We start from the raw sequence: 12,034 nt of genomic DNA, 5'->3' as shown, positions 1-12,034 counted from the left end.
TTATCCCAAAGGTGCTTTTCAAGAGGCAACTAGATTTTCTTGTTTTTCTTTGAAGATGTTTCTCTTCTCATCCAGGGAGCTTCTTCAGCTTTGACTGGATGGTCGAGAATGAAAGGATATTGCAGATAGCTGGTCATTAGCATTCTTTTAGAGTTGCTGAGGTCATTTGGAGGTTTGTCTGTGTCTTCAGAGTTACCTGAGTAATGCAAATGGGTGTGGAGCCTTCTTGGAACTGCTAAAAGTAGGGTGCTTCAGTTTGAGATGCAGACAACACAAGTCTCATTCCCAACAGCCTGTGCCTGTGTTCAATAGTGACAAAACACAGAGCAGAAAACATCCTGCAGAAAGCACAGCTCCATAACACAGTCCTTTCAGCAGTTCCAAGAAGGCTCCACAGCCATTTGCAATACTCACGTGATCCTGAGAACACAGACAAACCTCCAAGTGGCCTCAACAACTCTCTAAAAGAATGCAAATGACCAGCTGTCTGCAAGGAATATAAATCCTTCCATTCCCCACCATCCAGTCAGAGCTGAAGAAGCTTTCTGGATGAGAAGTGAAACGCCTTCAAAGAAAAACCAGAAAGTCCAGTTGCCTCTTGAAAAAGCACCTTTGGGACAACCATGACCTGGATGACTGAGAATTTCTATACATGTTGAATGATGATGATATTACCTTGTACTGTGACAAAGCATCTGTAAGAAAACAACCAAACTCAGAAAACAGCAAGTGCCTACCCATCACATGGTAGTTCTAATATCCCATCCACTGAATATATAATAGCTACGCACCTTTTTTAAGCCAGCAAAGCCTTCTGACTCCAGAAAGAAGAAAGCAAAGGGCATCAATATAAACAAACAAAGATTAGAAAAGAGGGAAGCAATGTTCCATAAACCTAAACAAAACAAGAAAAGAAATATATCAATATATTGTTTCTCAAAGACAGCAGAATTTTAAACATATCACAGAAAAAAATTACTTTTAATTTTTTTCCCTCTTGGGTGATCTTTTAAGATGTAAACACAGCAATTTCAGATGGTCTTGAAAACATTTCTGATTCTGTAAACTGCATTTTTCTATGCAAAGTATTTGATCACAAATTAAAATGCATTCTCAAATGCTGACCAGACATGCTTGGTGATTATCGAAGTGCTGTCCCGGTGTCTGGAGGCCGTACGGGTCTGGATGGGGAGAAACAGGCTCAAGCTCAATCCCGCCAAGACAGAGTGGCTGTGGATGCCGGCATCCCGGTACAGTCAGCTTAATCCGCGGCTGACCATCGGTGGCGAGTCATTGGCCCCGATGGAGAGGGTTCGCAACTTAGGCATCCTCCTGGATGAACGGCTGTCTCTAGAAGATCATCTGACGGCCGTCTCCAGGAGAGCGTTCTACCAGGTTCGCCTGGTACGCCAGTTGCGCCCCTTTCTGGACCGGGATGCCCTATGCACGGTCACTCACGCACTCGTGACGTCTCGCCTGGATTACTGCAATGCTCTCTACATGGGGCTCCCCTTGAAGGGCATCCGGAGGCTACAGTTAGTCCAGAATGCGGCTGCGCGGGTGATAGATGGAGCCCCTCGTGGCTCCCGCATAACACCCATCCTGCGCAGACTGCACTGGCTGCCTGTGGCCTTCCGGGTGCACTTCAAGGTTTTGGTGACCACCTTTAAAGCGCTCCATGGCATTGGGCCGGGTTATTTACGGGACCGCCTACTGCTACCGAATACCTCTCACCGACCCGTGGGCTCTCATAGAGAGGGTCTCCTCAGGGTGCCGTCAGCGAGGCAATGTCGTCTGGCGACGCCCAGGGGAAGGGCCTTCTCTGTGGGGGCTCCCACCCTTTGGAACGAACTAACCCCCGGACTCCGTCAGCTTCCGGACCTTCGGACCTTCCGCCGCGGGCTTAAAACATATTTATTTAATTGTGCAGGACTGAGCTAGATTTTAAATTTATGGGTTTTAATTGGGTTTTATTTATATGTTTTAATTAACGGGCTTTTTGAATAAGTTTTTTAATGGTTTTTATACTGTATTTATGTGTTTTTAAGTGCCTGTAAACCGCCCTGAGTCCTTCGGGTGATAGGGCGGTATATAAATATGATTAAATAAATAAATAAATAAATACTAGCTTTCATAATATGTTAAAGACAAAGCAGCTGCCTCTTTTACATTCCCATACTCACACTTCCAAATAATTTTTAAAGTATATTATGTATCAGATTGAACACCAAATAAAATGTTAATCTTTCTATTAGCTACCAAACATTGCCTGAGTCTTTGAAAGTTACTACTGGTAGCACAATTGAGTCATTTAAAGTTCTAAATAAGACAAGCAGTTTAGGCAAAAACTATGCATGAAAAAAATCCTTCAGAGAATATCCTGCATGAGTAATCTGTTTTATACTATGTCTGATACATTCATAAATACTAGACACAGATCTTTGAACCATCATAACAATCTTCCGAAGACAGTTAATTAACATCAAAAGAATGTGTAACACAATGATGGGAAAAAATGAGATAAGGGTTTCTGAACGTATTAGAGAAAAATATAAATCTGTCCAGTGAGAAAACTACAGAGTATCTGGGATTTTATCAATAAACACAAAATTCCTGCCAGCTTCTGTCTGATGCAATATTGGATTAAAGTATTTATTATTAAGAAAAAGTGAAATTAAGCATTTCACCAGCTCTGATAAAGCCTCAGCCTTGCCTACAATACTTTGAGGAATGAAAAGGTACACCTCTGTGGACAATTTGTACTATATTCTATCTCCACCTGCTGGACATACATGAAATAGAAAAAGAAACATTAATATTTGGCAAATGGATTTTTAGAATTTCAGGGTTTTTTTTTTCTCCTTTGTTTTGTATACTGAGATTTAAAGCCAAACCTATTTATGGTGTGAGGTCTTTCCATTTTGTCTTTACTTTGAAACAACACAATATTGGGTTTCAAAATGATTATATAGAAATGGCATAATCATTACAATATGATTTTGTTTAAATTCTATAAGTTCAAATACACATACGTTAGGTTTAAACATTTCTTACGATTTTGAAAACAATTCCAAGTAGAAGAATAGCTGTATCAATAATTTCATATTGGTTGTCAAATTCCTTTAAAAGTATCTTCAATAGAAAATATAAGTAAGAAATAATTGTAAAAATAATGTCATAATGACTGAAGATCACCAGGGAAACATATGCAGTCATTCCTCGGAACTCCATTGCTTTAAAACTCATCAAATTTGTTACCCAAAATATTTGGATGTGAAAAATTTGATACCTGTCATTTGTTTGGTACTTCACACTCAAGCTAGAACTTGTTGGTGTCAGCTGCCTCATTGACTTATTACCCTTTCCAGCCAAAACGAAGGGTCATGTGTTAAGTCACATGGTTTGTTTGGTCCTTATCACGCCTCCGGGAACCAATTAACAGTGAGTACTGAAATATCTCTGTATTCAAACTTTACATAATGTTCATTTCCAGTATTTCAAGAGGCTGACTATAATAACAACAACAACAACAACAACAACAACAACAACAACAACAACATCAGAGTTAGAAGGGACCTTGGAGGCCTTCTAGTCCAACCCCCTGCCCAGGCAGGAAACCCTACACGATCTCAGACAGATGGTTATCCAACATTTTCTTAAAAATTTCCAGTGTTGGAGCATTAACAAATTCTGAAGGCAAGTCGTTCCACTTATTAATTGTTCTAACTGTCAGGAAATTTCTCCTTAGTTCTAAGTTGCTTCTTTCCTTGATCAGTTTCCACCCATTGCTTCTTGTTCTACCCTCAGGTGTTTTGGAGAACAGCCCAACTCCCTCTTCTTTGTGGCAACCCCTGAGATATTGGAACACTGCTATCATGTCTCCCCTAGTCCTTCTTTTTATTAAATTAGACATACCGAGTTCCTGCAACCGTTCTTCATATGTTTTAGCCTCCAGTCCCCTAATCATCTTCGTTGCTCTTCTCTCCACTCTTTCTAGAGTCTCAACATCTTTTTTACATCACGGCAACCAAAACTGAATGCAGTGTTCCAAGTGTGGCCTAACCAAGGCACTGTAAAGTGGCACTAACACTTCACGTGATCTTGATTCTATCCCTCTGTTTATGCAGCCCAGAACTGTGTTGGCTTTTTTGGCAGCTGCTGCACACTGCTGGCTCATATCTAAATGGTTGTCCCCTAGGACTCCAAGATCCCTCTCACAGGTACTACTATTGAGCAAGGTACCACATATACGGTACCTGTGCATTTTGGGTTTTTTTGCCTAAATGTAGAACCTTACTTTTTTCACTGTTGAATTTCATTTTGTTAGATAGCGCCCAATGTTCAAGTCTGTCAAGATCCTTCTGTAACTTGAGCTTATCTTCTGGAGTGTTGGCTATTCCTGCCAGCTTGGTGTCATCTGCAAATTTTATGAGTTTTCCCATCTATCCCCTTGTTGAAGAGTACTGGGCCTAAAACAGAGCCTTGGGGTACTCCCCTTGTTGAAGAGTACTGGGCCTAAAACAGAGCCTTGGGGTACTCCACTGCATACTTCCCTCCATGTGGATATAGTTCCATTGAGAACTACACGTTGAGTGCGGTTGGTCAGCCAGTTACAAATCCATCTGGTGGTGGTGCTGTCTAACCCACATTTTTCTACTGTATCTAGTAGTAGGTTATGGTCTATTTTATCAAATGCTTTACTGAAGTCCAAGTAAATTATATCGACAGCATTCCTCTGGTCTATTAATTTTGTCACTTTGTCAAAGAATGCAATAAGATTAGTCTGGCATGATCTGTTTTTGACAAACTCATGTTGGCTTTGGTTATTACTTTGTTTGCTTCTAGGTGTTCAGTGATTCGTTGCTTATCTTTTCCAGACTCTTCCCCGGTATTGAGGTCAGGCTAATAGGTCTGTAGTTTCCTGGATCTGTTTTATTTCCTTTTTTGAAGATGGGAACTACATCAGCTCTTTTCCAGTCCTCTGGCAGCTCCCCTGTGCTCCAGGATCTTTGAAAGATATAGTTCAGTGGTTCTGAGATCTCGTCTGCCAGTTCCTTCAGAACTTTGGGGTATAATCCTTCCGGTCCTGATGATTTGAACTTGTCTAGGGTAGACAGATGTTCACTTACCATTTTCTTCCCTATTTTAACTTGTGTTCCTAATCTGTTTTTTGTGGTGCTGTTTTTGATAGGTTGGATTGTTTTTTTACTTTTGTGTAAAGACAGATGCAAAATATGAGTTGAGTAGATCTGCTGTCAAGGTTCCCAGAAAAACCTCTTCTGCATTAAAAAAACTAGCATAAGGAAACTGGCACACGATGAGTGAAATTCCAAAACTGAACTTCCGGATTCTTTTCCCAGTTATACAAACCCCAAGAGTCCCACCACCCTAACCCCTTTGCTGGTCACATGGTCCCACGTTCTCCCAGTTCATTTGAATGTCTTCCAGCCACTCCTCCTGCAGATGTGAACACCATCCAACTTTGACCACTTGAAGAATGTTACCATACCCCTCAACCCCCCTTCTTCCCCTCAGGGGAAAAATGTGGCAGCGTCTGGAACCCTAAGGCCTAGTATGGTTTCCAGGCCTGACATCTGCTTTCTCTCTGTTGCTTGTCACCTTCTTGCCACTTTCTCCCAGAAATGGGCCAATTGTTTCGTTGATTTTTTCTTGTTTTTAACATGCTGGAAGAAGCTTTTTTTGTTATTTTTTACTTTTGTCGTTAGCCTTTGTTCATTGTGAGCCTTACCTTTCCTCACTTCATCTTTACAGGCTCGGGCTATTTGCTGATATTTTGCCTTAGTTATTTGCCCCTCTTTCCACTTTTTATACTTGTCGTTTTTGTCTTTCAATTTGTCAGATAATTCTTTATGCATCCATGCTGGTTTCTTTTGAGATCTATTATTTTTCTTCTTCACTGGTATTGTGCTAGACTGGGCTTTTATAATCTCACTTTTCAAAATTTCCCAAGCTTCTTAAGTTGTTTTCCCCTTGAGGATTCTCATCCATGGAATCCTTCTCAAGCTTTCTCTACATTTATTGAAATTAGCTCTCTTAAAATCCAAGACTCTAGTTTGATTTTGTTCTACTACTTGTATTTGCTTAATGTCGAATTCCAATATTACGTGATCACTTGCCCCCAAGGTTCCTTTAGCTTCAACACCTTCTATTATTTCATCTCTGATAGTGAGAATTAAGTCCAGTATGGCTGATCCCCTTGTTGCCTTCTCTACTTTTTGGGAAACAAAGTTGTCTGCTAGGTTTGTTAGGAACCTGTTGGATCTTCCACTTGGTGCAGTTTGTCTCTGAGTTGATGTCAGGGTAGTTAAAATCCCCCATTACTACTGTGATATGCTTCCTACATATCTTAGTTAGTTGACTAGCAAAAAGTTCATCTACTTGCTCTGTTTGGTTGGGTGGCCTATAGTATATAGTATATATATATAGTATAATACAAGAACAGCCAATAGATTTAAACTTATATGTTAACCGATTGCAGAAAATATGACTTCTGTAACAGAGTTATCAGTGCTTGGAACACATTACCTGACTCTGTGGTCTCTTCTCATAATCCCAAAAGCTTTAACCAAAAACTTTCTACTATTGACCTTACCCCATTCCTAAGAGGACTATAAGGGGCGTGCATAACAGCACAAACATGCCTACTTTTCCTGTCCTATTGTTTTCTATTCTTATACATATATGCTTATACTTCCTCATATTTCCTCATATATATGTTTATATACTATATAATCATTTTGTGTGATGCTTATGTATATTGTTGTGACAAAAATGAATAAAAATTAAAAAAAGTATCGACCTATGGCAATATCATTTTCCCCTCCTTTTATATTGACCCAAATGCATTCAATATGATTTTCATCATTGTTGCGCTCTATTTCTGTAGAGATGTAGTTATTTCTTATATATAGTGCAACTCCACCTCCTCTTTTATTTGGTCTATTTCTTTTAAATAGCCATCTAGCTGTATGTTCCATTTGTCGGTTTCATCCCACCAAGTTTCCGTCATGGCAACAATATCATATCTGCCCTCATTTACTTGAATTTCTAATTCAACCTGTTTATTCCTCATACTCTGTGCATTGGTGTATAGACATTTGAGTCCATTTGGATTGACCTTGTGTTTACTGTCTACATAACCTGTGTTGTGCCTGACTGCCCCTACTTTCTTGCCACCTGTTGATTTAGTGCACATGGTATGGCACTCACTATTAAATGCTTGGTTTTGCTTGATAGCAGGGCTGATAATCTTATCCACACAGACATCTACGTTACATGCACTGATAAACCTATTAATTTTGGATTGCTGGGGACAGAAATTTTCTGTATCAATTAATTCTCTGTCCCCACTGTTCAGTTTAAATGTTTATCCAGAAAATCTGTGAATTTATTGCTAAGTAATTCAGACCCTTTCTTTGATGGGTGCAATCCATCTCTTTTGTACAGTTTTTCATTGGACCAGTTGCAGACATCGTGACTAATAAAACCAAAGCCTTCCCTTTTACACCACTCCTTTAGCCACACATTAAATTCCACTACACGCTGGCCTTTACCATTTTGTTCCTTATATACTGGTAAAACCTCTGAAAAGATAAGCCTACAACCTATACTATTAAGTTCAAACCCCAAGCTCTGGAAATCATTCTGCACAGAAAGTACATCTTTTTGGGACAGATCATTTGTGCCAAGATGTATAATAGCATCAACATCAGAATCCTTACTGGCATTCTTGACTATCTTAAGAATACGCCTCTTGTTTCTGCTGGCAGTAGCACAAGGTAGACACCTGACCTCTTTCAAAACCTCCATATCCTTTCCTAAATTTACATCCCTTACAATTGAATCACCAATCACAGGTGGCTTCTCTTTTTGGATACCATGCTCTTCTTGTGCGATCGATCTGTAATACCTGATTCACACTTTTCCAAAGTAAGTTCTTCATCTCAGACCATAATCCCGATTGTTTGAGTTATCAGTATCACAATTACCTTGATCTGTCACTTTAGTGTCCCTATTAAGGTCAGCAAGGGCACTATATCTGTTATACTGGGACACTGCAAAAGCAATATATTATTGGCTATTTAAAAAATTCACAAACAATTTCCTGATACAGCTTCCAAATTCTATTAATATAATCAGATCCCACACATCATTCATTTATTAAATATCCTCCAGGTACCATAAGTTTCTAGTCCACTTCATTTCCACAACCGTCTTCCAGCCTGCCTAATTCTGATAAGAAGCATATACAGGTAGTCCTCAACTTACAATGACAATTGGGACCAGAATTATTAAGAAAGATGATTGTTTAAATGAGTTGCCCCAGTTTTATAACTTTTTTTGCCACAGCCCTTAAGTGAATAACTACAGTTGCTAAGTGAATCATGTTGTCATTAAGCAAATCTGGCTTTCTCTCATTGATTTGCAAGTTGGTAGGCAGCCGAGAAGGCCACATATGGTGATCAAATGACCACAGGACTTTGCAACTCTCAGAAATGCATACTAATGCCATGTGCCCAAATTTTGATCATGGGAGGAGGGTGCTGCAATGGTCATAAATGTGAGACAGGTCATAAGTTACTTTTTCAGTGCCGCCGTAACTTTAGATGGTTGTAAACTGAGAACTACCTGTATGCTACCTTTAAAAGCAATCACAAGCTATAACATATTACATATTCAAACAGTAATATTACATGATATTATACTAACCATGAATTAGAGAACCATTCAACCACTGGATATAGTAACTTTGTGGAAAAGAAAGCAGAATCTCATTGCTGATTATTGAAAAAGGTAAAAGGAGCTGAGTAGATCTGCTGTTTCAGTAGTAGATCTACTTTTTCAGTGCCGCCGTAACTTTAGATGGTTGTAAACTGAGAACTACCTGTATGCTACCTTTAAAAGCAATCACAAGTTATAACATATTACATATTCAAACAGTAATATTACATGATATTATACTAACCATGAATTAGAGAACCATTCAACCACTGGATATAGTAACTTTGTGGAAAAGAAAGCAGAATCTCATTGCTGATTATTGAAAAAGGTAAAAGGAGCACGGCACCTGCTGAAACTGCAAGAGTAAAGGTGCTCAGGAACAGCCTGAAACATAGAAAGAGACAGTATTTTGAGTCTCTATGGAGCACTTTTAAAACCAACAGAAGTTTAAGCAAATATTTTATTTAAAAGCATGAGTAAGCTACTATGCTTCAAGTGGAATAAATGCTGCATAATTTGCATTAATTGAAGAATTTTTTCTGCAAATATAATTGAACCTATGTTAAAAATAAAATCCTATGAGGCTGATAGCCTAGTAAATTTCTCTATTCTGGTTCACCATATAGTCATCTATATTTCACCTACAGGATTAAATTCTGTACTTAAAAAAATATTTACTCCACATACTAGGCCAGCTCAAGCAAGCAATACCAGTCCAGAGTTAATGGAAGCACTCCCTCTATTGGAGAAGACCAGAACTGGGCATATCAATCCTCCCAAAAGCAGACACATTATCTCAAAAGTCCAGGACCACAGCAGCTTATTCTGTAGGCAAATGGGTGCTAATATTTTTCAGATATCTATTCATCACTTTGTAACAGCTTTGTTCCCTCTGCTAAATTTGCAAGATTCGTTTTTCTCACCATGTATATGTATACACCCGAACTAGACTGTGCTGTTTGTCTCTGTCATATAATATATGTGGGTATGTGCATAATTTTTAATCTATTTTATTTATCTGTTTATCTGTTATCTATCTATCTATCTATCTATCTATCTATCTATCTATCTATCTATCTATCTATCTATCTATCTATCTAGTTTATCATGTTTATATTGTTAACATTTTTCTGGAATCATAACTGTCTTCTGGAAAGACAACCAGAAGAATTGCAGGAACTCAAAGAACTGAATGTATGTAGTTTTGAAGTTACCGATTTTGCTCCAAGAGTTTGATAAGATGAACATGTAATGGTTTGTTTTATATATAGGGGAGGAAACATCCAAGTGCATTTTCTAGAGTTATGCTCAGTCAAAAAATGTTTTAAGGAGAATCTGTACAAGCACCGCATTTCATATGTGTGAGGATGCTTAGGCTTCTGTGTGAGAAGGAAAAAGGATTCAATTATTTAAGGAATTAAAAGATCTTAACAAGTATCAAAAAGCTGTTTGATCAAAGAAGTCTGAGAGCATTTCTCCTACTTGCTCATTTTGAAAATCTTTTGAGAAAAAGAGAATATTTTCAACACTGATTTTTTTACTGCAAACTTTTGATACACAGCAGTTGCCAGAGAGTTCTTTCGTAATGGCTTAATGACTTTTCTACAATAAACATATATCTGAGAATCCATGCTCTTAGAAATCTATTCTTGTTAGCTGAAAAATGCCTAACACTACTACCACTGAAATTGAGTTCCTCAATCTGCATATGGGGAAGGCTTCTGGAAAATGTATATTCATACTGAGTAAGAAAGGTAATAGATTAGCTTCCAATTCCAAAAAAAAATGTCATCAAGCCAAAAGACTGGTATTTTGAGATAGAAGGCAGTAGCTATTGCACCTGCTTCAACCATAATTGCAGAAAATTGCTTAACCATAATTGATCAGAAAAGGTAGAGGAGATGCCGGCTGTAATAGATTCTATTCTACCTGTTGGCCTAGTGCCAGGATGGCAAACCTCTGGCACTGTGTGGCCCTCTCTGTCGGCACGCGTGCCATCGCCCCAGCTCAGTTCCACCATGCGTGCACACTTCCTGCCAGCTAGCTGGTCTTTGGGTCTCTGCCGCGCATGCTCAGGGGGGCGGGGCACACATGGGGGGCCATGCAATCATGGGGCCATGCGCACATGTGTGGGGCGCATTCGCATGCATGCATGCTTTGAGCACCTGGTCCAGAAAAGGTTAAACATCACTGGCCTAGTGGATTCCATATCTGGCTGAGGGCTCCATTTGGGTCCAGTCACTAATACTGAGCAAGACACTGGTATCATAACTGACATTTAGCAGGTTGCAAAGTATTTGTAGCCACAATGTAATCTTTAGTCTAGTATAGATGAAGGATCTCCTGCCATTAATAGTTAAGGGTGGGCAAATCCTGAGATCATACTTCATCCTACGCCCAGATGTAAATTACAGCACTTTGTGAATATGGGAATATTCAAGCTTTGAACTTACTCAGCAAAAGGCTCATAATGGTTAGACAATGCATGTGTCTTTCTTACAGCCAGGAAGGGTGTCATATATAGGCAGAAAATGGCGTGCAGCAGCATACAGAGATCACAGCCTATGTCGTTTTAAATTCTAGATTTTTTTCTGGATTTCCTTCCTGAATCAATAGATACTTGGCCACTTCTTTGATCACCTTGGAAGGAACTTTGAACTACATTGCTGTAACCTGGAAAGAGCTGGCTCCCTTGTCAGTTTATTTATTTAAAGAAATTAAAGTTGGGAAAGTTTGAAGGAATATTTGAGAGATTTATATGGGAATGATGATATCTAATGGGATGGAACTGAATTAAATGCCATGTTAGCATTCAGTAAAATACTGGATGTCATTGTTAAAAAATAATAAGGTCGCAATTCAGGTCACATACACACGCAATTCAGGTCACATACAGAAACTGTTAATGGGGTTTGCTTATAGAATGATTGTTTACATTTAATATATATGTAAATACTATATTGTGCCTGATAATATGAAGAATACTGTTCTATTTCCCTATTCAATGGGAAAGGCACAACACCAAATGCAGAAATTACAAAGGGGTTGATTTCATGTGCGCTTGGGGTGGTGTGTTTCACAGAATTATGATCAAAAGGGTGAAAAAGGTAACAATAAGCAAAATTTGGAAAGCTCGGTGTACGTTTTCCACTAAAAATCAAACTATTATGATGGGTATCAAAGGAATTGAGGATTGCTGCGGGTTTATTAAGGACAAAACCCAGAGCAAATAGACAGGTTAGTGTATCTTGGTAGAATGTTTATTAAAGACAGGATGGCAGATGTTTAAAAT

At 38.9% G+C, this 12,034-nt stretch overlaps 1 protein-coding gene across 3 annotated transcripts in view; it reads right to left on the bottom strand.

Annotated features, from left to right (window-relative positions):
- The window catches only part of LMBR1 (limb development membrane protein 1), an 84,242-nt gene that overhangs the window by 29,732 nt on the left and 42,476 nt on the right, over nt 1-12,034 (bottom strand). Inside the window, exons 4-5 of one of the 3 annotated variants that reach the window (XM_058184417.1) lie at nt 8,987-9,126; nt 792-895 (exon numbers count right to left, since the gene is read on the bottom strand). In XM_058184417.1, the coding sequence (XP_058040400.1) occupies nt 792-895; nt 8,987-9,126 (244 nt within the window). Of the gene's footprint in view, nt 1-791; nt 896-8,730; nt 8,923-8,986; nt 9,127-12,034 lie in introns of those variants that run through there. The other 2 variants (XM_058184416.1, XM_058184415.1) reach the window with 2 other exon arrangements.

Source organism: Ahaetulla prasina, chromosome 4 (genome assembly GCF_028640845.1).
Source record: "Ahaetulla prasina isolate Xishuangbanna chromosome 4, ASM2864084v1, whole genome shotgun sequence".
In the NCBI taxonomy this organism is placed as follows: domain Eukaryota; kingdom Metazoa; phylum Chordata; class Lepidosauria; order Squamata; family Colubridae; genus Ahaetulla; species Ahaetulla prasina.
Note: the sequence above shows the minus strand (reverse complement) of the source record. Positions and strands in the feature narration are given on the sequence as shown.